The sequence below is a fragment of the Stenella coeruleoalba genome, assembly GCF_951394435.1.
Source record: "Stenella coeruleoalba genome assembly, chromosome: 10".
Classification (NCBI taxonomy): Eukaryota; Metazoa; Chordata; class Mammalia; order Artiodactyla; family Delphinidae; genus Stenella; species Stenella coeruleoalba.
Genome location: NC_137156.1, coordinates 35,937,265 through 35,963,456, shown reverse-complemented (window position 1 = coordinate 35,963,456; position 26,192 = coordinate 35,937,265). Strand labels below are relative to the sequence as shown.

Here is a 26,192-nt window from a genome sequence, read left to right as displayed (position 1 = left end):
AAAGACAAGACCAGATCTTACATTTCTAGTATTATAGCAGATTAGATAACCCCCAAAACCTTCCATTATTAAATACCATAAAAGTATGATGAAATATAGAAAATAGTCTTCTACCTGCATAGCTGAGTTTATAAAAAATATAAATCCTAGGGGCAAAATGGAGAGAGACCTAAAAAACAGAGCAGTAGTCTTGATCTCACACTGCCGCTGTCCCCAGGGAATTTGATGGAGCCTTTGAACATAAAGCTGAGAATTGTCAAAGAGCTTTAGAAAAAAGGTGGAGACTAAAAGCCAAACCATCAGCAAAGAGAGATATAAAGGAAGTTTGTCTATCTTCACTTGTATCTGGATAAAGGGAAAAGATCCCTCAAGACTGAAGGCAGAGTTTAGCATTTATACTACTCTTGTGGCTGAGAACTCCCAAGCTGAGAATATCTGTGACAAAGGGAATACAAGTCCTCTCTGGAGGGACAAACCCTCAGCTAAGGATTCTCAGGATTCTCTTCAATATAGTCCTGCTGAAGATGAACTCACAATCCAAAATTACAGAAAAACAAGGAAATACTCCACCATGAGTGAGCATTAGCAATATGAGGGGCAGGATTAGATGTCTAACAACTTAAGATAGTTATTTTAAATATTTTATAATTTCTGGCTGGTATAGCTAATATATTAAAGAACAGAATTTTAAAAAACATAACGAGTGTGTCTTTATTCCTATCCCGCCCCTAGGTTCTTCAGAACCTTTTTTTTTTTTTTAGATTCCATATATATGTGTTAGCATACGGTATTTATTTTTCTCTTTCTAACTTACTTCACTCTGTATGACAGTCTCTAGGTCCATCCACCTCACTACAAACAACTCAATTTCATTTCTTTTTATGGCTGAGTAATATTCCATTGTATATATGCGTCACATCTTCTTTATTCATTCATCTGTCAGTGGACACTTAGGTTGCTTCCGTGTCCTGGCTATTGTAAATAGAGCTGTAATGAACATTGTGGTACATGAGTCTTTTTGAATTATGGACTTGAGGACATGGGGAGGGGGAAGGGTAAGCTGGGACAAAGTGAGAGAGTGGCATGGACTTATATATACTACCAAAGGTAAAATAGCTAGTGGGAAGCAGCCACAGAGCACAGGGAGATCAGCTTGGTGCTTTGTGTCCACCTAGAGGGGTGGGATAGGGAGGGTGGGAGGGAGACACAAGAGGGAGGAGATATGGGGATATATGTATATGTATAGCTGACTCACTTTGTTATAAAGCAGACACTAACACACCATTGTAAAGCAATTATGCTCCAATAAAGATGCTTAAAAAAATAAAATAAAATAAAAAACATAACAAAAGATTGAGATTCTCAAAAAGAACCAAACAAAAGTTTTAAAGACTCCCTTATCTGAGGTTCTCTAGAAAGCAGAGCCTGAGGCAAGGATTAGGATGCTGATCTTTTATTCAGGAGATGAAGCCTGTTGAGATGAAGGCAAGGAAGAAAAGGGGAAGTAGGGCAAGGAAAGGTGTGAAGCAAGGTGATATGATGCATTACAGTGATAGTCTCTGTTTGATAAGCTATGAAGAGACAGCTAACCACTGTCTCTTTGCCTAACACCCAGGACTCCTCTGGAAGGTTTTCAAAAAGAAACAGCACTTCTGATTAGAAGGAGAATTTATCTGCCCAGCTCCCTCCTGTTACCCATTTCCTATTGCCCAAATCCACTCCATGGAGAGCTAACCCATAGGTGTTGCACTGTTCACCCTTTGATGTCACTCAGGAAACCAGATCCTCTGTTCAGAAGTAGAGGAGCAACTTGGTGCAGACACCCTGGCATGTGGAAGGTAAAGCAATGCAATCCCAGGCCTCCAGCCAGCCTGGGGAGCTCAGTAGAGTACCTGTACACTGTGTGAGTTACTGGCAGTTGCAAGAACTTTGAGAATAGGGAGGCAGTTTGATTCTGAGAAGGAACAAGGTTAGTTTCTGATGTTAAATTAGATATGCAGTGATTGAAATTGAGAAATACTGTCCAGGGGATAAACAGTATATTGGATCCAGATGAAGACAAAATTGTGGATATAGAGATAAATTAAATTATACCTATGTGCTGTATTCTGGATAAAGAAAAAAAGCAAAAAAAAAAAAAAAAAAAGAGGCATGAAAGAGTAAAAAGTCCAATTTATACCCAATAGGAATTTCAGAAGGTGAGATTAGAGAATAAGAGGTTACACTGATAAAGAGCACGCATCCTTAGATTCAGTTTCTATGTGATATTTTTGATGCCCAAGGGCAGCTTTTGTACACAGAGAATATTATTTTCATTTATTTGGGTTAGATTTTTAAAACTTTACTTACTGAAATTATAAATTTAAAAGTCTAGATTTTCTTAAACTCCTAAATTCATCTTATAAGTTTTATTATACGATTTTAAATCCAGTAAATTTTATATAAAATAGAAACAATTTTCAGGGAAACTTTAACATAAATCAGACTGATTACTTAAGGGAATTAGATTTTAATTAATGTTAAATAAACTTGAATAGGACAGGCTAATTACCTTTACTTCAAATAATATGCATACATTAATGTATTCAATTTTCTTTAAGACGTTGGAATGTCTAAACTCAACAAACTTATGACCCAATAAACTAATCCTTCCCACATTATCAACCAACTCTCTAATGCAAGTTCTTTTAACCACTCTACCACTGTTCATAAACTAAATCACTTACACCATTCAACTTCGAATCAAGCATTTAGTTTGGAATTGCAGGCCAATTTGTCATACATTTTAATATATCAAATTCAATTATATTTTACAAGTATTTTAAATGCCAAACACAGTGATTATGTTGATTGTAACCCAAAATGATTAATGCCATGGGTTTGACATACTTCATAATTTCATGTTTCTGGGGTTAAGAGACACAACCCAGTAAGGTTTACTGTGACTTTAAATTCCTGAGCCAATAACTCATGATGACAGTATGCTTGTCACCTGAGGCAAGTTGGAGGTGCATATTGAACAGACACATTTGGTACAGGGATGCCAGACCTGCAGCTGCCTATGTCCAGTGTGGTCTTTCCTGCATCACAGATTGACATACCGAGTCCAGTTTTAGTAATCTTGAAATTATAGGAGACCCCAAATCTATACCCTTCAGGTGGGGTTGATACCTCCTGTTCCAACTACACAACCACACAATACTTTTTGTAACCTCTTTCCGTTCTGATGACGAGATTTTATCATCTGAAATTTTCAACCTCCAACCAGATTGCAACTGATTTTGTTCATTCATCTCATTACTGTCTGGCTGAACTTTATTTTCATCTTTTTTTCCCTCCGTCTTTGGACCACAACGTTTTGGCAGAATCTAGTCAGACTTTCCTTATCTATAGTCTTTGACTGGCTTTATGATCACAGCAATCATGAGTGGCATAAATAAAAATAGATGCACACTAAGACACACTGAAGTGCAGAAGAACAACAAAAACAGAGAGAACATCTTGAAACAACCACAGCTTTTTGTGCCAATAGCGCTCCTGCAAACATGGTGAAAATGCCTTAAACTGGTGGGACTTTCTGTAGGAAGTGTGGCAAGCTCCAACCCCACAAGGTGGCACAGTACCAGAAGGGCAAGGAGTATCCATATGCCCAGGGAAAGTGGCATTATGACAGGAAGCAGAGTGGCTATGGTGGGCAGACTAAGCCAATTTTCTGGGAAAAAGCTAAAACTACAAAGATTGTCCTGAGGCTGCAGATCAAAGAATTCTGGCTATTAAGAGATGGAAACACTTTGAACTGGGAGGATTTAAGAAGAGAAAGGGCCAAGTAATTCAGTTCTAAGCTTCATCTTTTGGTGTTATGAAGATAATAAAATCTTGAGATTAAGTTAAAAAAATAGAAAAATGACATATCACCAAAGTGAAGTGATAAATAGATAGCAGACTTCTAATCAACAACACTTGAATAATATCTTTGAAGTAAGAGAAACAATGAATCTACAATTTTATACCCAGTCAAGCTATCATTCAGGAATGGGGAAACAAGTCATTTTCAGAAAGGCAAAGACTAAATTCGTTAACAAACACTGAAAATACTGCTGAAATACATAGATCCTTCTGTATGAAAACTCTTGCTATTTGCTATCTGTAACTCAGGAATGAAATAGATGGTGTACTTTTCAGTCTCAGCATTCAAACTCATTATCCAAATCTAGGAACCAAAAAATTCAGATGACGAAAAAAACTTATACTAAAGGAAGAAAGAAATTAATTCACAAAGAAAGAAGTGAGGCTCATGAAGGAATGATGAGCAAGGAAACTGATAAGCATATAGGTAAATTTAAGTGATTAAAATAATAAAAAACAACTATTTTTAGAGGAATACAAAAACTATGTAAATAAAGTATATACTGATGAACGTGTAAAGTAGGATAGATGATAGGAATGAGCAAGTTCAATGTTTGGCAAAGAGCAGGAGGAGTTTAGGAATGTTGATTGTAGTGGACATTGTTGACACCTGACCCATATTCTCTGTCCACCTAAGTTCACTTATCAATGGGGTAGACAGTGTAACAGGCTGCCAGGTGTTGCTCAAGCACATGTGTCTCTCTTCTATGCCTGATGTCTTTCTCCTGCATCATAGAACTTTCTCTGACTTAAGCAGGTGTAACCTGGAAGTGCAGGAGCATTAACACTTCCAGGGATAAATTTCAACCAATGGGGGAGTCAGTAGATAAATGCCTCTACCTCCTTATCTCCTCATAGGACAACTCTGAAGCAAGTTCCACTTGGTTGTTCAGAGGATTTGAGCCCCCGTTACCCACAATAACCTGCTCATGAGCATTTCCTAGACCTGTTTTTCTCTTTTCCCTGCCTCACTTCCCCTTTCCCTTGTTTGTGCTTCCTGATGTCACTTCCCAAATGCCTGTACTCAAGGTCTGGTCCTAAGGGCAGCTTTTGGGAGAATCCAACCTGAGACACTGATTAGTTTTAGAATTTAATTCATGTATGCTTGTGACAATTCTAAGAGTAATCACTAGAATGGTGCAGACAGAATGTGTAACTTCCAAACAAATATAGGTGAAAAGGAGAAATTTAAAAAAAAAAAAGAGATGGAGGGGGAGAGAAACTTAAGAGGATAGATGTCATATTTCATAGAATGTAAGATGACATCACTTGTAAAATACTCCTAAATTTTGCATGCTACTAAGGAAGAAAAAAGCTACTAATGATGACTTCAATTATAGAGGTATTCTAATTTCAAAGATGTTTAAATGTGGGGGAAAATATGTGTCTTACAGTTGATGAAATTTGGCAGTGCAAAGTAAGATTTTAGAAATAAATGTTAATATTCAGTAATCACAATATGAAGGGACTAAAATCATTTAGAAGATCAGACTGTCTAATTAGTTTCTATTTTTAAAAAAGATTAGCTGAAACTGTACATAAAAGATATACTTCAAACATAAAATATAAGGCCACATGTAAAAGAACTGAAAAAGATAACACCAGGCAAATACTGACAAAAGAAGGCTGGTACAGCTAACTCAAAATGAGACAGACTTTATCTCTAGAAATGCTTTTAGCTTTAAGGAGGGTCACTCCATAATGATAAATTTTCAATTCATGAGATATATTTCTAAATATTATATACCTGAAACATAGCCTCAAAATATATAGCACAAAAAAATTGAGAGACCAACAAGGAAAAATGTCAAATCAATAGAAGGGAATTTTTTACATATATTAGTTTTGATGGAGCAAGCAAATGAAAAATTAGTAAATATTTAGAAGCTATTAATGACATAACAATTGTGATATAATGAGCATATATTGAACCCTTATACTTCAAACTGAGAAATATAAATTTTACTCAGACATAAATTAAACATTTATGAAAATTAGCTACACATTAGTCCACACATCAAATCTCTACAAATACTAAAAGAATATCATACAGATTACATTATCTGACTATAGTACAATTAAGCTAGAAAGCAATTACAAAGATCATATGCAAATATATTTGGAAATTTAAAAACCACACTGTTAAGGAGTTTTGGGGTGAAAGACCATATTGCAAGGGACATTTAAAATTATTTCAGCTGAACAATAAGGAAAATCTACATATCAAAACTCATGGGGTATGGCTAAGGCAGTACCTTTAGAGAAATGTACGTCCTCATATGCTCAAAGAAGTCTGAACATTTATGAGTTAATCATCCAACTCAAGAAATTAGAAAGAACAGAGTTCAAAGTAATGAGAGGATAATAAAGATAGGATCTGCAATTAATTGTTGTAGATTGGATTATCGGTCTCAGTTCTTCATTCACCTGTAATAGGATTATACATCCACACCCTTTACCCACAATGGGAGGATACTGCAAAGTTATCAGGCAGAATATGCTTCCTTGACTCATTGAAAAGGGGCCTTATCATCGACTTGCTTTACCTAATGGAACGTTAGCAAATTTGATCAGAACAGGGGACTTAAATAGGTTTGTGCAATTTAGTTTGATTTCTCACATGCCTGCCATTCCCAATGAGAAGGGCAAGCCTCAGACAGCTGCGGGTCTAAGAAGGATGAGACATGAACATAACCCGCAACTTGGAGTCTGAAGCCTGGATTGCAGCCTAACCCAGCTGATATAGATGACTCACATATCCTTTAGCAAGAAATAAACGCTTGTTATTTAAATGCTGAGTTGTGGTTTGATATGCAGTACTGCAGCCACAGCTAATTCATTCATGAAACAGAAAATATATAGTAGAGCATTGCCAGACATAGAATCCGATCTTCCGAAAAGATACCTATCACAAAACTTTGCCACACATAATGGAAGATGGGGGGCCAGAGTGGTGGGGGGAGGAGTGGGAGGGAGGGAGGGACAGAGAGGAGGAGAAGGAGGGGAGAGAGAGAGAGAAACAAATGACCAAATGATGAATAAAAATGGAGACATAGCTATAAATATATCGGTGAGCTCTAAAATGAAAGAATGCTGTGAATAATTTTATGCCAATAAATTTGGAAACAAAGTAGACAAACAAAGTAGACAATGTCCTGGAGAAACAATTTATTGAAATCAACTGAAAGAAAAAATAGAAAATCTGAATAAGTGTATAACTATTTTAAAAATTAACTAGTAATTCAGACTTCTGATGGAGTAGATGATAGAATAAATATACTTTTCCCTATTCTATATTCAAAGTACAACTAAGAACCCTGAACATCAAACATAAAACAAACATAAGGGGCTTCCCTGGTGGCGCAGTGGTTGAGAGTCTGCCTGCCGATGCAGGGGACGCAGGTTCGTGCCCCGGTCCGGGAAGATCCCACATGCCGCGGAGCGGCTGGGCCTGTGAGCCATGGCCGCTGAGCCTGCGCGTCCGGAGCCTGTGCTCCGCAACGAGAGGCTGCAACAGTGAGAGGCCCGCGTACCGCAAAAAACAAAAAAAACCATAAGATGACTCTGAAAGGTTGAAAGAAGGCAGATCAGGTAGGGACCACAAAGTAGTGAGTTTCCTGGGTTTTCTTTTTGCCTCATAAATAACAGATTTGAAGCTGAGTATTCCAGAAACCAAACTGCTAACAGGTGCAGACAAAAAGAAGTTCCAACAATACCATACTTAGCAATAGTAATCAGACCACTTACCATCTCTTATCTTACTCAGTCTAAAATGTATCCACTTAGGTAAAGGTTGACTTCAATTTTTTTTTCTAAGAATGATAGATGGGTTGAGCTTTGAGTAATTAAAGATTCTATTTTTCCCCTTTTTCTTTCTTTCTTTTTTTTAATTTGGCCGCACTGTGAGGCATGTCGGATCTTAGTTCCCTGACCAGGGATCGAACTCGGGACCTGGCAGTGAAAGCGCCAAGTCCTAACCACTGGACCGCCAGGGAATTCCCTATACTTTTCCTAAAATAACATATATACATATATATATATATATTTCTTTATTCCTACAAGGCCTTTTATATAGTTAACATCTTAAAATGACAAAAATTAATCCATGTACCTAGTCCAAGTAATGTAGAGTACAGACAGTCTCTGACTTACAATGGTTTGACTTACAATTTACAATTGTGAGAAAGTGATATGCATTCTATAGAAACCAAAGTTTAAATTTTGAATTTTGATCTTTTCTTGGGCTCGACTTACGTGGTATGATACTCTCTCATGATGCTGCTGCTTCCAGTCAGCCATGATATCGACAACCATTCCGTAACAAACAACCATTGTTTTTCACTTTCAGTACATTATTCAATAAGTTGCATGAGATACTCAACACTTCATTATAAAATAGGCTTTGTGTTAGATGATTTTGCCCAACTGTGGGCTACTGTCAGTGTCCTGAGCACATTTAAGGTGAGTTAGGCTAAGCTCTGATGTTCTGTAGGTTAGGTGCATTACATGTGTTTTCAATTTGAGATATTTTCAATTTACAGTGGGCTTATCAGGACATAAGCCCATCGTAAGTTGAGGAAGATCTGTAGACAAAACAAATTAGAATCTCCTTCCTCAGCCTTCTTTCCCCAGAACCACCACTTAAATTTCTGACTTTACTTCTGGTATTTATCTATATGTCATTAAAAAAATATTTTTTTTAATTTTTGGCTGCGTCGGGTCTCAGTTGCGGCACGCGGGATCTTTCGTTGCAGCGAGTGGCCCTCTCTCTAGTTGTGGCGCACGGGCTCCAGAGCACATGGGCTCTGTCGTTGCAGCACATAGGCTCTCCGGTTGCAGCATGTGGGCTCAGTAGCTGCAGCACTCAGTCTCAGTTGCCCTGCAGCATGTGGGATCTTAGTTCTCCGACCAGGAATCGAACCTGTGTCCCCTGCATTGGAAGGCGGATTCTTAACCACTGGACCACCAGGGAAGTCCCTATATGTCATTTTAAGTAGTAAAATATTCTTGACTGCTCACATTTAGACAGACCTGTGTTATAAAGGTGAGAAAATTAGCGAGCTTATACTTCTTTCCATGTCCCTTCTCACCTTCCCCCGTTTGACTTTATTATCCTTTTCACTTTGACAAAATTTACATTTTTGTTCTTTTAAAATTACTTGTTTTCTTTCTACAGATTCTGAAAACTGAAACTAAATAAACTTCTTTATAAAATTATGATTCTTTAGCTTTTATTTGTAGCAGAATCCCAAGGAATATGATTGAACCCTTCATAGAAGGAAGTGCAGCACTTCATCGGTGCCCCTTGAAGGGGACGGGACCAGGCACTGATGTTACAGACGCTTTCTTTTCGTAATTATTCAGCTTCCTTTGCTGGTTCTGGGATGTACTCAGCTCCTACCATGTCTCATATTTCACTCCATCTTTTTGGATTCCATTTCGTAAAGTACAATACGTCTTTCACTTTTAACACACAGGGTTAGTGGGTGGCAAACTTTCTGGATCCTTGTACATCACCAGTGGCTGCCATGAGTGCATGCCCCTTGGATCTCTGGCTGCAGAGAGCATAAAGGATCCGTGGTCCCCACTGCTGCCTCCAGAGATCCATCAGGGAGTTCAGGCTGAGGCTTCCCATAGGCTGCCTCCAGCTAATGATGAGTAGGGCAATCCGGGACCCCACTTGGGCTTAAGGACTTCCCGGAAGTCTTTTTTTTTTTTTTTTTGGCCGTGCCATGCGGCTTGCAGGATCTTAGTTCCCTGAGCAGGGATCAAACCCAGGCCCCTGCAGAGGAAGTACGGAGGAGTCCTAACCACTGGACCACCAGGGAATTCCCCTGGAAGTCTTTTTGAACTCTTCTAAAATTGCACTGCAGTCTAAGACACTCCCACCCACCCTTTCTTCCTTCCCTCTCCCCTCTCCCTGGAGTCGGAGGGTCAGCATTGAGGTCTGAGAGCTCGCCCACCCTCTTGGGCTCCTTTGTCTCTTTAGGTGTTTGCCCTCATACACTTCTTACGCACATAATTCTGTCTTGGCATGTTTCTTACAGGACCAGAACTTGCATAACATCTTTATTTCTCCTCACATTTGATTTGTGTTTTGGCACCTAGAATTCTATACCCAGCCATTTTCTGATTTTTGAGGGCATTGCTCCATTGTCCTTTAGTATCCAGAACTGCTGATGAGTCTTTATTCTTGTTTCTTTGCAAAAAAATATTTTGAAATTTTCTCATTCTTGAGATACAGAAATTTCACTAGTATATACCTAGATGTGTGTATTTTAGACTTTTTTTTCTGCTTAATAATTGATGGGCTCTTTCAATTTAAAGACATATTCTTAGCTGTTACTTTCTTAATAATTTCCTTTCCTCTGTCGCACCCTTATTTTCTCTGTTCTGTTCTTCTGAGACTTCTCTTAGAACTTCTCGGTTTGACACTCCTGAGAACTACATGTTTTGGCAAAAGAGCTGGGTTTTGTTTGTTTTCTGTGGTAGTTGGTTCTGGAATATGAGAAGCCCAGGGCAAGTTGTAGAACCAGAACAGGATTTGCGGGGAGAGAAGCCCTGAGAACCACAGGAAAGCAGATTCCAGGCCAGGTGTGTGTGTGTGGCTTTGGGTTCTCACCTGGTATAGTTGCGAGCTTGGAAACACGCCCTTTGTGGTTATGGGAGAATTTGTTTCAGTACAAGTTATATTTTCTCTCTCTTTTAAAATAACTAATTAATTAATTAAATTTATTTTTTGGCTGCATTGGGTCTTCATTGCTGTGCGCAGGCTTCCTCTAGTTGCAGTGAGCGGGGGCTACTCTTTGTTGCGGTGCGCGGGCTTCTCATTGCGGTGGCTTCTTTGGTGGCAGAACATGGGCTATAGGTGCGTGGGCTTCAGCAGTTGTGGCGCACAGGCTCAGTAGTTGTGGCTCACGGGCTCTAGAGTGCAGGCTCAGTAGTTGTGGCGCACGGGCTTAGTTGCTCTGCAGCATGTGGGATCTTCCCGGACCAGGGCTCAAACCCGTGTCCCCTGCATTGGCAGGTGGATTCTTAACCACTGCGCCACCAGGGAAGTCCCTATATTTTCTAAATTTATGGAGAATATATAACTGAGTGATGGGGGAAATTCACTGTATTTGAAAGCCTTCATGTTTCCCTCTTTTCAGGACCCAGTGAGCTTGAGCTCTTTGTGGGAGGGGATGGTCTGGAAAACAAAGGTGATGATGTCTGAGCTGGCATTTGAAGGCTCCATTATAGAACCCAGGCATAGGGATTAACTTGGCCTGTGGTCAAGAAAGTACAGGGTAGTTTTGGAGAGGGTTATGTTCCCCTATGTAAGTGGGGAGACAAGGCTGGGATAGAGAACTGGGGAGTCAGATTGCGGGGGGGCCTTACCTGAATGCCCTGCAATCAATGTGGACTTTCTCCTGAAGGAACCCTCTGAAGGTTTTTGAAAGGGGAAGCGCCATGACTGCTATATTTGGGTTTTATTAAGATGCTGCTGGTGGAAGGTAAATTTAGAGACGGGAGACAGGAGACTGCCCACATTAGGGCAAACCAGTATTTATTTCTGTTTTCAAGGCTGGGACTGGGCAGCCAGTTGAGGGCAGGGTGAGCAGTTAGTGATCTGTCCAGGATTTTGGTAGCTGGGAGGCTGGGAAGCTGAGAATCAAGGAGGCAACGGCAGGAAAGCCCAGAGAAGAAAACTAGGAGAGTACAGTTCTGCTCCTCCAACAGAGAGAGAGAAAGAAGAGGCCATTTGTGAGATGTGAATGCACAGAAGATGGAGAAAGTGGAAGAAATGCTGTAGGACCTGGCCAAGAAAACTACCTGGGAAGGACTAAGAAGAGAACCCACTTGGGGCAGGAAAAGATGAGTGTGTGGGAGAAGCAAGTTTCCTAGCTCTGTGGGCTGCAAATGATCTTAGTGGCCGCCAAACAGGTGTGCAGAAAATCAAAGGTTCCTTTCTGACATCTTCTCCTTTCCTTCCAGGACATTGTGTTCATCTGGTTTTCCTTCTACCCCTCTGGCTACTTGGCTTCAGTCTCTTTTTTTGGTTAGGTGGTACCACTCTTCTAGACCTCAAAATGTCAGGGTATCCCCGAGGCCCAGGCCCTGGACCCACTCTCTGTTTACTTCCACCCCTTGGATGACCTCCTCCAGCATCTTGGCTTTAAATGTCATTGGTAACCTGAGGACCTCCTATTTATATTATCTATCAAACTGCCTACTTAATATCTCTACTTGGATATCTAATAGGCAACTCAAACAAGTAAAAGGAACAATTTTTGATTCCCCCTTCATCCTCCACCAACCTACCCCTCCTCCCCCATAATTCCCCATCTCATAAAACAACAATTCGCTTCATCTTGGAGTCAATCCCGGTCTACCTGGTCATTTTTCCCTTCTGAGTCATATTCAGTTCATCAGCAGATGCTGTCAGTTCTACCTATGAATCTCTGTCCTGCCCCTGAGCACATCTTACCACTCCCAATGATGGCCACCTCCTAGAATAAGCCAATACAACACCTCTCCCCAGGATTCCTGCAATAGGAATCTGTTCTCCAGTGATCATGTCACTCTCCTACTCAAATACTCCCTCTGGGGATGGCTTCCCATCACATTTAGAGTAGAAACTCAATATGGCCCCCAAGGCCCCATTTGAGCTGCCCCAGCTTCCATTCCCTACCTCTCTTCCTCTCCATTAGCTCATCCAGCCACCCCCATTTTGCTGTTCCTTAAACATGCCAACGACATTTCTCACCTCAGGGTCTCTTCCTGGAATGTTCTTATCCAAGATATTCTGCTGGATCACTCTTTTACTTCATTTAGGTCAAAGAGTCTTTCCCTTACCACTCTTTTTTTTGTTTGTTTTTGTTTTGCGGTACGCGGGCCTCTCACTGTTGTGGCCTCTCCCGTTGCGGAGCACAGGCTCCGGACACGCAGGCTCAGTGGCCATGGCTCACGGGCCCAGCCGCTCCGCGGCATGTGGGATCTTCCCGGACCAGGACACGAACCCGTGTCCCCTGCATCGTCAGGCGGACCCTCAACCACTGCGCCACCAGGGAAGCCCCCCTTACCACTCGTTACCCGGTTTTATTACTTTTTTGTAGTCCTAATCACTATACAACATTATATTACATGTTTACTTTTTACTATATATTTATTCCTTCAATGAAAATTGTCTACCACCACAGGAACATAGCCCCAGGAGGAAGTTTGCTTCTCACTGATGTAGCCTCAGCACCTAGAAAAGTATCTGGCCCGTGATAGGTATTTAAGGAGTACTTATTCGAATAACAGACAGAAGTATGATTGGGCCCAAACTGGAAACTGGCAGGGTAGAGATCAAGGGTCAAGGGCATTGGGGGGTTGAGGGAGTTGGTGAGGATACAGCTGGCACAGCTGGCCATGGATTCCAAGGCAGATATGAAGGGGAGAGGTCAGGAGCCTGGGTAAACGTGGTGATGGGTGGCGGGCGTGATCGGGCATCAGTAAGTGTGTACAGAGGGAGGAACAGAAGAAAGGAGCTCTAGTCAAAACGCAAATGCTGGAGTCAGATAATCTGGAGAAAAGAGAATGTGAATACATTGAGTAATTATGAATTTTTTCAGAACAGGAGCTACCTTTTTTTTTTTTTTTAACCTCTGTAAAGAGTTTAACACATACCAGACACTCAATCCACTGGCGAACGAGGAGACCCAATTTCCAGGCTCTGCAGGTGTACATTTTTATCCTGGTTCCTTGTGTTTTCCAAATGCTACAACAAGAACACCACATTCTCATGCCGCGTTCACGTCTTACAGTCAATGATTCCTTCTACTCATTGCCACCTGGGCTCTTCCCTTCTTCTTACAGGAAGCTGGGACGATGCAAATCAGATCCTCTGAGTTGGAGGTAGAAAATTGCCTTTCTGGGCAAGACTATATCTTGCCCAGAGACTGGTGGCAGCAGCAAGACTCAGTTAGCTCACTGGCACAGCGAGTGGATTCCACTAGTGTTCCCCAAATTCCCCTCAATTTCTGACACTGGAGGATTTCAGACACATACTAGTTCTAAATGCCTCTGCAAAATTTCCTTTTGAATTTGCCCTTCCCATTTCTACCGTTCCAGGCTACTTCTCCCCTCACTACTGAATAGCTTCCTCCTTCGTTGATCCTACGGTTTTGCAAAATGCATCCAGATTAATTTTCTAGGTACTTCCTCATAACCAGGACGCTCTCTGCTGAGGTATAGGTTTCTTGCACCCAACACAGTCCCTGGCACACAGTAGGCATGCAGTGAGAGCTTGCTGAATGGAACTGAACAGTGTTCAACACAGGGGCAGTGAGCTAAAAGCCAGGCCTTCTGCTCTACGTACCTGACCATTTGCCTCCTCTCAGGCCAGTCCCATTTCTACCTCTGGAAAGCCTTTCAACCTTCCCCTCCCCTTCCGTCCCCTCCCTCCATGTTCCATCCCAAGTGATGGGTGGAGAAAACAGACCCAGCTTCTCAGGAAAGCAGGGTGAAGTCCTGCACCCACAGGAGAGAATAAACATAATCCTTGGGATTTATGCTGACAGCAGCAACCTTGCAAAATGCACTACCAAAAATAAGAGGCAAAGGTGTTTTTGTTGTTTTTGTGTGTGTATCTGTTTCACTGCTGGCAGGATTGAACAGACGCTAAGTCAGTCAATTTCAATGACTTCAATTCCACATTACATGAAAGAATGCAAGGAGTCCTGTTAAGGGACCAAAAAGTGACCCGAAAATGTGGATAGATTTTTTCCCATGGAATTTTGACTATATCCTACTTGTCCTCACTCTTTCTCCCTCCTGTCAGCTCTTCTCTCCCCTCCCCCTCCAACTGGGGTCCAGGCTGAAGTGGATGGTGTTCAAGGAATTTCCTGGTTCTAGAAATCCACCAAGAGTGGTGCCAGGAGTCCCAATTAGTGGATCCTACATCGCCTGCCCTTTTCCCAAGATGAGGAACAGACAAACCACTACGGCATGGCTCTCCAGTTGCGCTTCTATCCAGCGCATGCTGGCCATGCTCCAGATTTAAGTTCTGGGGAATGCAAGAATCACAGCTTGCTTTGGTGGAACTGTGCCCAAGGCTGCGAACAGAGGCGTGGCTATTCTGGCCCCAGGTTGAAAAGAGAAGTAAACAGAAGGTGGGGTATAGAAACAAGCTAGTAGAATTGGAAGTAGGGGTAATTTCCCCCATTAGGAATATTTTGCCAAAATTTGGACTGTAGAGCAGACACCTTATTTTCTGATGTCTTCATAGGACATGTGTGAGTGCCGTTGGTGACAACCGCTGATGTGGAGGAGACGTGGGGAGGGGTGTTGTCCTGGTAATAGCAACTCTGGCATAGCCAGTGTCCTTGACATTGGCACCCATAGATCAGACATTATGGGATATCTGGTGATGGTGGTCCTCTCAGCATAGATAACAGGGCCCCTGATATCTCCCATGGGTTTTGGGAGCTCATCAAGCATGGGGAAGGGGTGATATTCATGAATGAACTGCAAAAGGACACATCAGCCCAGTGAGTTAAGGTAGGGTTTTTTGTTTTGTTTTGTTTTTAAAAGCAAATAGGGCAGACATTACTGTTAGCAAGATGCCTGGAGTTATTGACTGGCATTGACAATTCCTAAAACCATCGAGGAGGAATATGAGGGGGCTGGAGGTCATTCAAAATAGCCAGGGAGGGACCCAGAGAAATGCCATGTTCTGCTAGCATGGCCATCCGATGTCTCTGTTAGTGATGATGACTGGAGGCTGGTAAAGGAGGATAGCTTGTGAGCTGTAGAGCCCTATTCCCATGGGAGGAGTTGTGTTCATGTGCACGGAACTGGGAATACTAGGGCAAAAGAGCCTGGATTAAGAAGAGACAATCACTGAGGGACCAGGCAGAGAGGATGGGGTGCCCCTGCCTCCCAGGTAGGTTGATGAGGTACAGAGGCAGCCGGGGTTGATCCTGCAAGATGATTTCCAAAGATTCCCACTAGATGGCAGTGTCGGTCAGCACATGAGTCTGCAAAGGTTTCCTGGAGAACAGCCTGGGCTCAATGGAAAATGTCATTTCACAGATGAGAAGATGGGGGATGGGGAGGCAGGGTGACTTGGTCCAAGAACACCAATGACTAGCCCTGTCATTGGGCTAGAAGCCCTAGCCCTCAGGCTTCTAGGGACAATGCCATGGCCCCAGGTTCTGCTTCCATAACTGTAGAAGTTATTTTTAACATCTAATCTCCCATAACAAGTGCCAATCTGAGCAGATCAATTGCTTTGATTTTCATAGAGAGGTCATGAGTCTTAGAGGGCAGCTACACCATGGCCTGTGGGATAAAGTTCAAATCTACAGCCTGGCTTGTAAGATATTCCCTATGTTGCAGGATTTCCTTCCTTTTAGGACATCTCTAGGTTACTTAAACAGCACCATGCAGAGTTTAAGGAGCTTGGTGTTCGGAAACCTATGCAGTTAGCAGTCCCTGAACTGCTTCTTTGGATGGCATCCCCTGACCCATTTAGGAGATTTCATCACTGCCGACTTTGTGCCATTACTTATCTACTCTCTACTGTTAAGGATGTAGGTTGGAGGGGGTACGACGGCCGGGGACCCAGAGGAGGATGTGTGGGCATTTCTTTTTTTAATTTTTTTCTTATATTTTAAAAATATTTCTTACGTTGGTTTCTAAGTCTGGTGACCTTAGCTTCAGAAATAAGAATAATAACAGTTAACATCTGTGAGCACTTAGTACATACCAGGCATTCTACCGTCATGTACACTGTCTTATGTAAGTCCCAGAGCACGTAAACAACACGACGACAGAAGCACTTATATTATTCTTTCTTGACGTACGAGAAAGCAGGCTCAGAGCTTGTGATATAAAATCTGAACTTCACAGCATCACAATATCTTAAGGCTGGGTGGTTTCTAGAGCTGACCTAATTCTTTCACCTTCCTCCATCCAGAAACTAAACAGTTGCAGAGATTCAAGGAGATAATTTCACCACCTCCTCTGGCTACTCGCACAAGGCTCTAAATCTTAATTGCAGGAAACTTTCTTTTTAATGCAGACACAACAATTTTTTAAAATTTCATATTGGGGTATATTTGATTTAAAATGTGTTAGTTTCAGGCATACAGCAAGGTGATTTAGTTACACATATACATGTATCTATTCTTTTTTTTTTTTTTCGGTACGTGGGGCTCTCACTGTTGTGGCCTCTCCCGTTGCGGAGTACAGGCTCCGGACGTGCAGCCTCAGCGGCCATGGCTCACGGGCCCAGCCGCTCTGCGGCATGTGGGATCCTCCCGGACCGGGGCACAAACCCGTGTCCCCTGCATTGACAGGCGCACTCTCAACCACTGCGCCACCAGGGAAGCCCCATATATCTATTCTTTTTCAGACTCTTTTCCCATATAGGTTATTACAGAGTACTGAGTAGAGTTCCCTGTGCTATACAGTAGGTCCTTGCTGATTATTTATTTTATATACAGTGGTGTGTATATGTTAATCCCAACCTACTAATTTATCCCTCCCTACCTTTCACCTTTGGTAACCATAAGTTTGTTTTCTATGTCTGTGAGTCTATTTCTGTTTTGTAAATGGCATTATTTCATTCTTTTTTATGGCTGAGAAATATTCCATTGCACATATCTACCACATCTTCTTCATCCATTCATCTGTCGATGGACTTTTAGGTTGCTTCCATGTCTTGGCTACTGTGAATAGTGCTGCAATAAACATTCGGGCGCGTGTATTTTTTCGAAGTATGGTTTTCTCTGGATATAAGCCCAGGAGTGGGATTGCTGGATCATATGGTAGCTCTATTTTTAGTTTTTTGAGGAACTTCCATACCGTTCTCCATAGTGGCTGTACCAATTTACTTTCCCACCAACAGCAGACACAACTATTGAAGCATGGAAAATCCCCCCCAAATAAACCTATAACAAGAGACTCCAGGTTGGCCCAGAACCACCTTCTCCCCACTTTATACTCTGCAACTGAGAGGCACCGTGCACGCTTTGCATTGCTAAGAATTCTGCAGCTCTAAAGTAACTTACAGTAAGAAGAAGCTTGGAGTAATAGCTTTCCTCATGGGAGGCTCTCTCCTGGCTTTAAGTGATCTCACTAGGCGCTGCTTGTGCCTCAGCGATGGTGTGGTTGCCCAATTCCAGGTATATTCTCTGGGTTTCAGGCCGCATGTCCAGGACTCTAAAAGCTGTGGGTGAATTAAAGCAAACATCACTGTAACACACATTCACTTTCGCTTATAAGGAATCCAAGTCTCAAAAGCAGACAATCCCTTAAGAGCATCTCTTTAAAAGAAACCCACAGTCTCAATGGACATTAGCTGTGTGGGCATTTCTAACAATCCCCTACTAGATGAGTAAGGACTCTCTTGGTTGTGACAGAAATCCAAGTCTACCTTAGACAAAAAGGAAATGTTCTCGCCTTCAGGAAGGGTGCAGGTGCAGCTGGGGAAGACTGGAAGCAGGGATTCCATGATCTTCCTAGAACATTCTCATGGCTCTTCTCTGGTGCTTTAAGTGTCAAATTCATTCTCTCCTATGGAAGACTGACTTTCTCTACTCATCTCTTGCCAACTTCACTACCAGAAAGGAAAAGGCTCTTCTCAATCAAGACTCAGTTAAAACAAGAAGAAGGAATGACACTTGCAGAAGAGGGGCCTGTGACCGAAGCAGGGCCAGGGAACCAGGTGCCCTGAGTGGTCTATCTTGGGTCACGTGCCCTCTCACAAACTATGATTGACAACTTCTGGCTCAAACTGCAGAACTGGAGTAGAGGGGGAGAATTCTTCAAAAGAAAAGTGTTCTTACTAAATGAAAATGGTATTTGGGAGGGAGGAAGGACGTTGAGCAAGCAATAATGGATCTCTATGTCTCGACTCCCCAGGTACCCAAAGGACACATTCACAAAAAGTAGAAGATGTAAACTCAAGTGCTTCTAGCTAGGTCAAGGACGTGTAACCCTCAGAGCCCTGAATTATGCCCAAGGCTTGGGTTTGAGGTTTAAGTAGAACTTGCTCCCTACCCCGCCAACTCAAAAGTCATAGGTCAGTAATCAACGTGCTTAGGAAAAGAGAGCAGAGCTTCAAACTGCAAGGAGGAAGGAATTTGGCAAAGTTACCCACACAATAAAGATCACAAAGCTTCCAGAAGGGCTCTCTCATTCCAACTGACAGTATCAGTGCACCGAGTCAGGAACCCCCTAGGAGGCCTAGCTCTGCCCCAACTAGTAAATGAGACCCAGTCAACATCTCAGCGATCTGGGTAGATAACAAATTCTCCTGGGTGGTGAGTAGGATTAGGAAGGAGTGGATTGATTGGTGGAACTGTTGCCTCGGCATTTACCCGCTTTGTGTTCTGTTGGCCCAGTGGGCTCAAGATTACGGTCCTCGCTCACATCTACGGTCAACCAGGAATGAGACAACCCCCTTCAGTAGGGGAGACCAGGGGTCAGCAAGGGGAACCTCTGAGGCTACCCCCTGACATTGACCACTAATTTTTATAAACTCCTAGAACCAGAGAAATGGGCAGTTCTGCTGTTGGTTCTAGAAAATTCTCAAATGAACAGAATGAGACATTTAGCCCAAAATCATAAACTTACCAAATGTTGACCCCCTACTGTATTTGCCAACCAAATAATTACTAGCCTTATAGAAAATTCTGGTTCACTAGAGCACTAAACACCTAAGTAGCACAGTACAATGACGGCAGTATGAAAACTGTCCCAAATTGAAACCATATGAATCTTCACCCTTTATTAAATTCCCTTGGAGACATTTAAGTTCTAGCAACGTATTCTCCCTTTTTTTTGTTGCCATGGAGAAAACAGAATCCCTCTTCCCTGGGGGAAATGAAAGTCCCAGAGAAATTAGAGGCCAGAGTCTCATTGTAATTTTCTAATATATCACAATCAGCTAGACACAGCCTCACTGTGTTCCTTCTGTTTACTTCCCTGCACACACCCACTCCTCCCACCCCTCACCTTTCTCAGCTCCTTTTCTGCCCTTCTCTCTGCCCTGGGAGGCTGGTCCCTGGGAACTGCATCATTGGAGCTCCCTTGCTTGCTGGCTTCTCATCAGGTTCGGCCAATGAGAGCCGTTGATTGGAGCCTGGAGGGTGGGAAGAGAGGTTCGAAGATTTCTTCCAGCTTCCTCCCTGCTTTGGGACATATTTCTGGCAGTGGCTGTGTACTTGAACGACTACAGATTCTGTCTAGAAACCCCTTCTACCCAGATCTAGCTCTCAGTGGGCTAAGATAACACTTTTTCCTCTCCTTTCTTATTTAAGGGTATTACCAGGTTCCTGCTGTTGCCAGCCTTGGTGACTCAACCACCCTGTTGATTCCCTTAATTCTGTCCATACCTCTGACTGTCCTTTAATTACATCCTCTTCCTTTGACCCACTGGTGTTGCCTCCTGTTTCCTGATGTGACCTTGACTTCACACTTAAATACCCGGCACCAGGCAGTCTGGGTCCTTCTCCAAGAGCAGGATTCCAGGATGTCTTCCACGAAAGCGGATGGAATCATTTCAGCACCTGCATTGCTGAATTAATTCCAACTTGAAGTCTCATCTGTTCCACTTTTCCAAAGTTCCAAAGGGTACCAGGACATAAGGATGTCATAGCACCAATCCTAGACCTATACCACTTAGTTCCAATAGCGTTCCCTAAACAAGAGTGATGTTTCCAGAACACAGTGCTTATTACGGTGTCTGGGCCCACATTGCTGTTGCCAGCTGTCGACACTAACACAAACGAGGTGCCGTCTGGGGGAATTAAGGTAGACAAGAAAGCAAAAAGAGAAGAGAAAATCCGAATTTCAGCTTCACTGGATGCCAGGGCATTTGTCAATAATGCTGTTCACCAAACATTCACCCATCTTCCCCATTCCAAGCACAGAAAAGGACTGATTTCCAGGTTCCTTGTGGTTGGGTGGGGTGTTATGACTAGTTCAGCCAATGAATCTTGAGTAGAAATGACTGGAAGTGATGTGTGTCTGTCTGTGGCTGAGCATTTACTATCTGGTGTGAGACTTTCCAGAGAGCTCTTTCCGCCAATTTCAAAATTTGGGATGCTTCACCAGCCTGGGTCCCTTAGTGACTATAATGAGAACCCCCAAGTTAATACATTATGAACATGAAGTATGAGAGAAAAATACATCTTTGAGCCACCAAAATGGAGGGACTGTGTGTTACTACAGTACCATCTAGCTTACCCTGATTCAAATTATTTTTTTAACATAGTAGAAGTCTAACGAACTCAATGACCTTGACCACTTGCTTCTTTCCAAGGCTTGCCGAAGCCCCACTTGAAGAGCTATAGAACCTGTCATTGCTTATGCTCCAAAAACCAAGTGCAATGCATCACGTCCTCTGTCTCACACTCTGTAATGTCTTTCTTTAGCCTTTGGATCCCCCGGGCCATGGCTGATTTTACTACTCCAAAGGCAGCACCAAAATCCCTGTTTTCCACCCGTTTCCCTGCAGCATCAGTTCCTCTGGAGAAGCAAAAAATGTCCTGAGTAGCATTTGAGAATGAGTTTCTTGAGATGAGGGAGGAGGAGTTGTGATAGCAGAAGCCATTCTACCCACAAAGATTAAAGAGTTTGCTCTGAATTGCATTGGCTCTGGCCCAGCCGACAGCCCTTCCCTCTCCATGTGGGGTCAGGTTAGCTGGCAGAGACTCATTACACGTGCAGTCACTTCCACAGTTTAATGTCCCAGAGTGAGTCTCCCCTGACCCTAGGAAAGACATTTCTAATGAAGGCCACGACAACACCCAAGCTCATTTAAGATCCTGAACCAGCCATACACCAGAGACCACAACCTTCTAATAACGTAGTGATTGGTTCCCAGATTCTGTGAATGTGCCCACTTGATCTGCCATGATTTTCCAAGTGTTACAAGCAGAGGGGGAGGAGTTTAATAGCACTAGATGGTATTTCCATGGGACTCTAGAATGTCAGTCATTTCTCCAGTTTACAATGTTCCTTAGAGAAGCACAAGGAACAGGAGCTGAACTGAAAAGCAATTATTCCTTGACTACCAGCTAGACTAGGGTCTCCTCCTTCTGATACTTACTCTTTTTTTTAAATTTAATTTAATTTATTTATTTTTATACAGCAGGTTCTTATTGATACTTACTCTTTGCAAAAGCTAGGTAGGAGGGCTAAGAAGCATGGTAGACAGCTTCCAGTATGGCCTGCAAAGAGTCCCATCTAGTGCTATCCAGACTCAATCTCCAGCAGTGATCCCCACATCTAGAAATATCCACACTCTTATGCAGTCTACTCCCACCTTGTATCAGGATTGGTCTGTGTGATTAACGCATGCAGCCGTAGCAATGGCATGACACCTCTAAAATTAGGTTATAAAAGACATCGAAGCTTTGTTTTGGGTTCTCTCTCCCTTTTCGATCACTTGCTCTGGAAGAAGCCAGTTGCCATGTGTTTTGAACATTGAGGGAGCCCTATGGAGAGGCCCGTGTGGTCCTCCTTCCAACAGCCTGGGAGGAACCAAGGCCAGCCAATGCCCACGTTGAGTGAGCTTGGGAGCAGATCCTCCAGCACCAGATGCCTGGTGCCCCAGTCAACAGCTTGACTGTAACCTCCTGAGCTAGAACTACCAAACTAAGCCATTCCTGGCCCTTGAGATTATGTGAGATAATGTTCTTTTAATCTGCTAAATTTTGCAGTATTTTTTTTTACGTAACAATAGATAATAAAAGGCCAATGGCTCTCTGAACCATGGGACCTTCCCAAACCTCTGGTGGCCAACAGTGTACCAAAACTTGAAGCAACATTCAGCCTCTTGGTTCTGCCTTCTGGGGTTGAGTGCCATGCCTCAACGACCCACCCATCAACTCTATCCTTTTGGGAGCAGACGGGTAAGAGAATAGGAAAGGAATGGGTATACAAGTAGATCTGTGATGAAGAAAGGAGACAGTTTGAGATTTATTTCCACTTTTACACATACCTAGACTAATGCTTCTCTTTATTATCTGTGTAATGGTCTGCTGTTGGCCGAGCTGGGCCTTTCTCATTGTACAGGCAATGCCTCTACTTCTCTTCCAAGTGTACCTAAGTGCATAGATACCGGATGAGAGGTTTTGCTTTGGAAATTGGGGGAGCAGTTTTGGTTGGAAAGTCTAGGAAGCAAGTGTAAACAAAGGTAGTGAGGGGTCTGAGCTCAACAGTCACAGTGACAGAGGCTGAACTTGCTCTTCAGGAGAGATTCATACACAGAGCAAGGCTCTGGGCCCAGGAGAAACACTCTGGATCTGGGCAGGAAGCTTTTCTCCCTCTTTTGCTGCTGTAACCCAGGAACTCAGGCATCTCCAGGTTGGATAACCCAGTATGCATGCCCTTGGCAGTGGTGGGTCCCTGTCTCTCAGAGACAAGATCAAGTTAGATTAAATCACCAGAAGCAGGGCTGACACCAATCTGCAGTTACAGCCCTCCTTCAAAAACACCTAGAGTCGCTTCTGTTTTCCTAACTGGGCCTTTATTAATACAGGCCCATCACCCAGGAAATCAGAAGAGGAGGAAGATGGGAGACTAAACATGGGCTTTTTTTTTTTTCTCAGACCTATCCTGACACCAACTCGGTGTCTAAAAATTCCATTCTAAAGATTAATAAATAAAAAAATTCCATTCTGACACTAGCGTCTGATGGAAGAGAAGCATAGGGCAAGGTCAGGATGCGGGGGTCGTCCAGAGCTCCTTCCTTCTCCAGGTGTGCCACCCTGCCGGCACCTCAGCGTGCTCACCAGCTGGGAAGTTCCTTGAACCTCATCGTTTAGGGGTGTTTATGGTTGTTTCATTATGTAGGTAGGATGGATTAAACCGTTGGCCATTGGTGATTCAACTCAATCTCCAGCCCTTCTTCCTTCCCTGGAGGTTAAGGGGCGGGGCTGAAACCTTCAACCTTCTCATCATGTGGTTGGTTTGTGTGACAACCAGTCCCACCCTGAAGCTATCTAGTGATCTCTCCTCCAACCCATGAGTCATCTTCCTAGCACACAAAAGATAGTACATTCCAGGCGTTTTAGGAGCTCTGTGCCAGGAACCCAGGACAAAAATCAAATATTCTTTATTATACCCCAGCAAGAGACTTTAGAATAAAGTGACAAAGTTGGGGCAATTTTTGAATCTCCCCAGGAGTACACAGAGGCCGTAGTGCTGGGACTCTGGGCCCCTGCCCCGCGTCTCCAAAATGGGCTGCTCCAGGTTGCAGGGGTGTGTCCCACAGGTGAGCTCTGTCATCACTCATCCTATGGGAGCGGTGAAACGGTACATGTTTTCAGCAAGGAGCCACTTCAGGCAGAACTGAACTCTCAGAAATGCCTTGCACTACCTGCTCAGGGATTCCTTCAAGCAATGTCCAGGTGACAGTTTCCTTTGCACTAGGCCAAACCTAAGGTATGGAAAGAACACAGACTATTACCTTGAATATTTAATATTTTTCCCTGGGAGTCTTGAATCATGAAGAAAAAATGAGAATGTTCAACATGTGAAGAAAATGATTCTTGGCTCCAGGAAAAATCAGACTAAGCATATTTTGATTTCAGTATTATAAAGGCAATGAAATTACCTTTATAATATAGCAAATACTCCTATAGGAAAATGATAATTTTCTTTTTAAAAGTGGTTTTATTTTTTCCCCCTTCTTACTAATTTTTAAAAATCTTGAGTTGACAGCTCTGTTCCTGATGCCAAAACCCACGGATGGCTCCTTGGCACATTTGACTGGATGAAACTGATGGCCTTGGGTTTCCTGTGCAGCCGTACTGCACATCTAGGGAACCAAGTTTGTATTGGCTATAGGAGACTAGAGGAAGGAGTTGGTCTCATCCTTCCCTGGGAGTGGGACTGTCTTCATTTAAAGATAAGGTGGGGTGCACTGTGAAGGGAAAGAACTGAAGTTATGTCTCTTACTTTAGCAGTTTTCTGCAAAGCAAAATATCCTAGAAGCAAACAAAACAGTTCTTGAAGACTTGCCTTATGCTGTTTCCCTGCATATGAGCTTCTCAAAAAATAAAATGCACCAATAAACGAGTTACTTTTTCATTTCCATATGTGGGGAAATGTACAAAGCTCTAGTATATATATATACATATATATATATATATACACACACATATATATATATACCTACTCACAAGTATTGCAGTTGGTAATGTTTTCATACACTTGCAAATGTTAAAAGTCAAAAGTACTTCAATCTTGTACTCTTTGTAAATAAGCAAAGTTTTGTATATGATTCTTTTACTCATTAAAAGCCTGTAGTTTTTTTTTTTTTTTTTTTTTTTTGCGGTACGCAGGCCTCTCACTGTTGTGGCCTCTCCCGTTGCGGAGCACAGGCTCCGGACGCGCGGGCTCAGCGGCCATAGCTCACGGGCCCAGCCGCTCCGCGGCATGTGGGATCTTCCCGGACCGGGGCACAAACCCGCGTCCCCTGCATCGGCAGGCGGACTCTCAACCACTGCGCCACCAGGGAAGCCCAGCTTTTATTGTTTTTAAGGAGGCTGGTCAGGACACTGAAATAACAAAATGCTTTTAGAAATTAAAGAAAAAAGAAAGTAAGGTCATAAAAAATTTTTTTAAGTCAGGCAGTGAGATGCCTGGTACATTTGGGTCACACACATCTGATTTCACATCAGACAATGGCTTATTAAACACTGCCTGGGTACAGACACTGAATATTTGAATATTCAAGAATGTTTATTGTATTGAATGAAGAGAAAGAAAGCTAAATTCAGTCAGCTGTTTGGCTGCTGAATTTTTACATTTTAGGACTTAGTTTCCTCATCTGTAAATTGAGAGTCTTAGATAAGACTTTTAAGGCCAGTTTTAAAAAATACTTTAAAGACTACAGCTTCCGGTTTCTCAGTCAACTGTTTAATAGTATCATCTCTATTAGCTACCGGTCAGGTTCTCAAACTTGGCTGCACACTGCAATCACCTGGGGAGTTTGAAACCATCCCCAAACCCAGCCACTGCTCTGGGATTGACTAAACTGGTCTTGGGTGTGGCCTGAGCATTACCAGCATGGGAGGTGGGTGGGGAACAGTGGTCAAGGGGGTTAGATGCTCCCCAGGTGATTCTAATGTGTCGCAAAATTTGAGAACCACAGGTCTAGGTCCTGCATTAGAATCACCTAGGTTGCTTCTTAAAGGCGCAGGTACCCTGCTCTCAGGCTCAGATTCAGCAGGTAGAGGATGAAGCCTAAAAAGCTACTCTTTAAACAACTTCGTCCCGTGGTTGGTGCAGTGGTTCTC

General features: G+C 42.7%; 1 protein-coding gene across 5 annotated transcripts in view; it reads right to left on the bottom strand.

Annotated features, from left to right (window-relative positions):
* The window catches only part of MOCS1 (molybdenum cofactor synthesis 1), a 177,645-nt gene that overhangs the window by 61,786 nt on the left and 89,667 nt on the right, over window positions 1-26,192 (bottom strand). For 4 of the 5 annotated variants that reach the window (XM_079934708.1, XM_079934705.1, XM_079934706.1 and 1 more), the window contains one exon: window positions 17,949-18,106. Coding sequence is in view for 4 of the 5 variants with exons in the window: in XM_079934705.1 (XP_079790831.1) it covers window positions 17,949-17,983 (35 nt within the window). In the remaining variant the exon portion in view is untranslated. Of the gene's footprint in view, window positions 1-17,948; window positions 18,107-19,896; window positions 19,948-26,192 lie in introns of those variants that run through there. The other variant, XM_079934707.1, reaches the window with a different exon arrangement.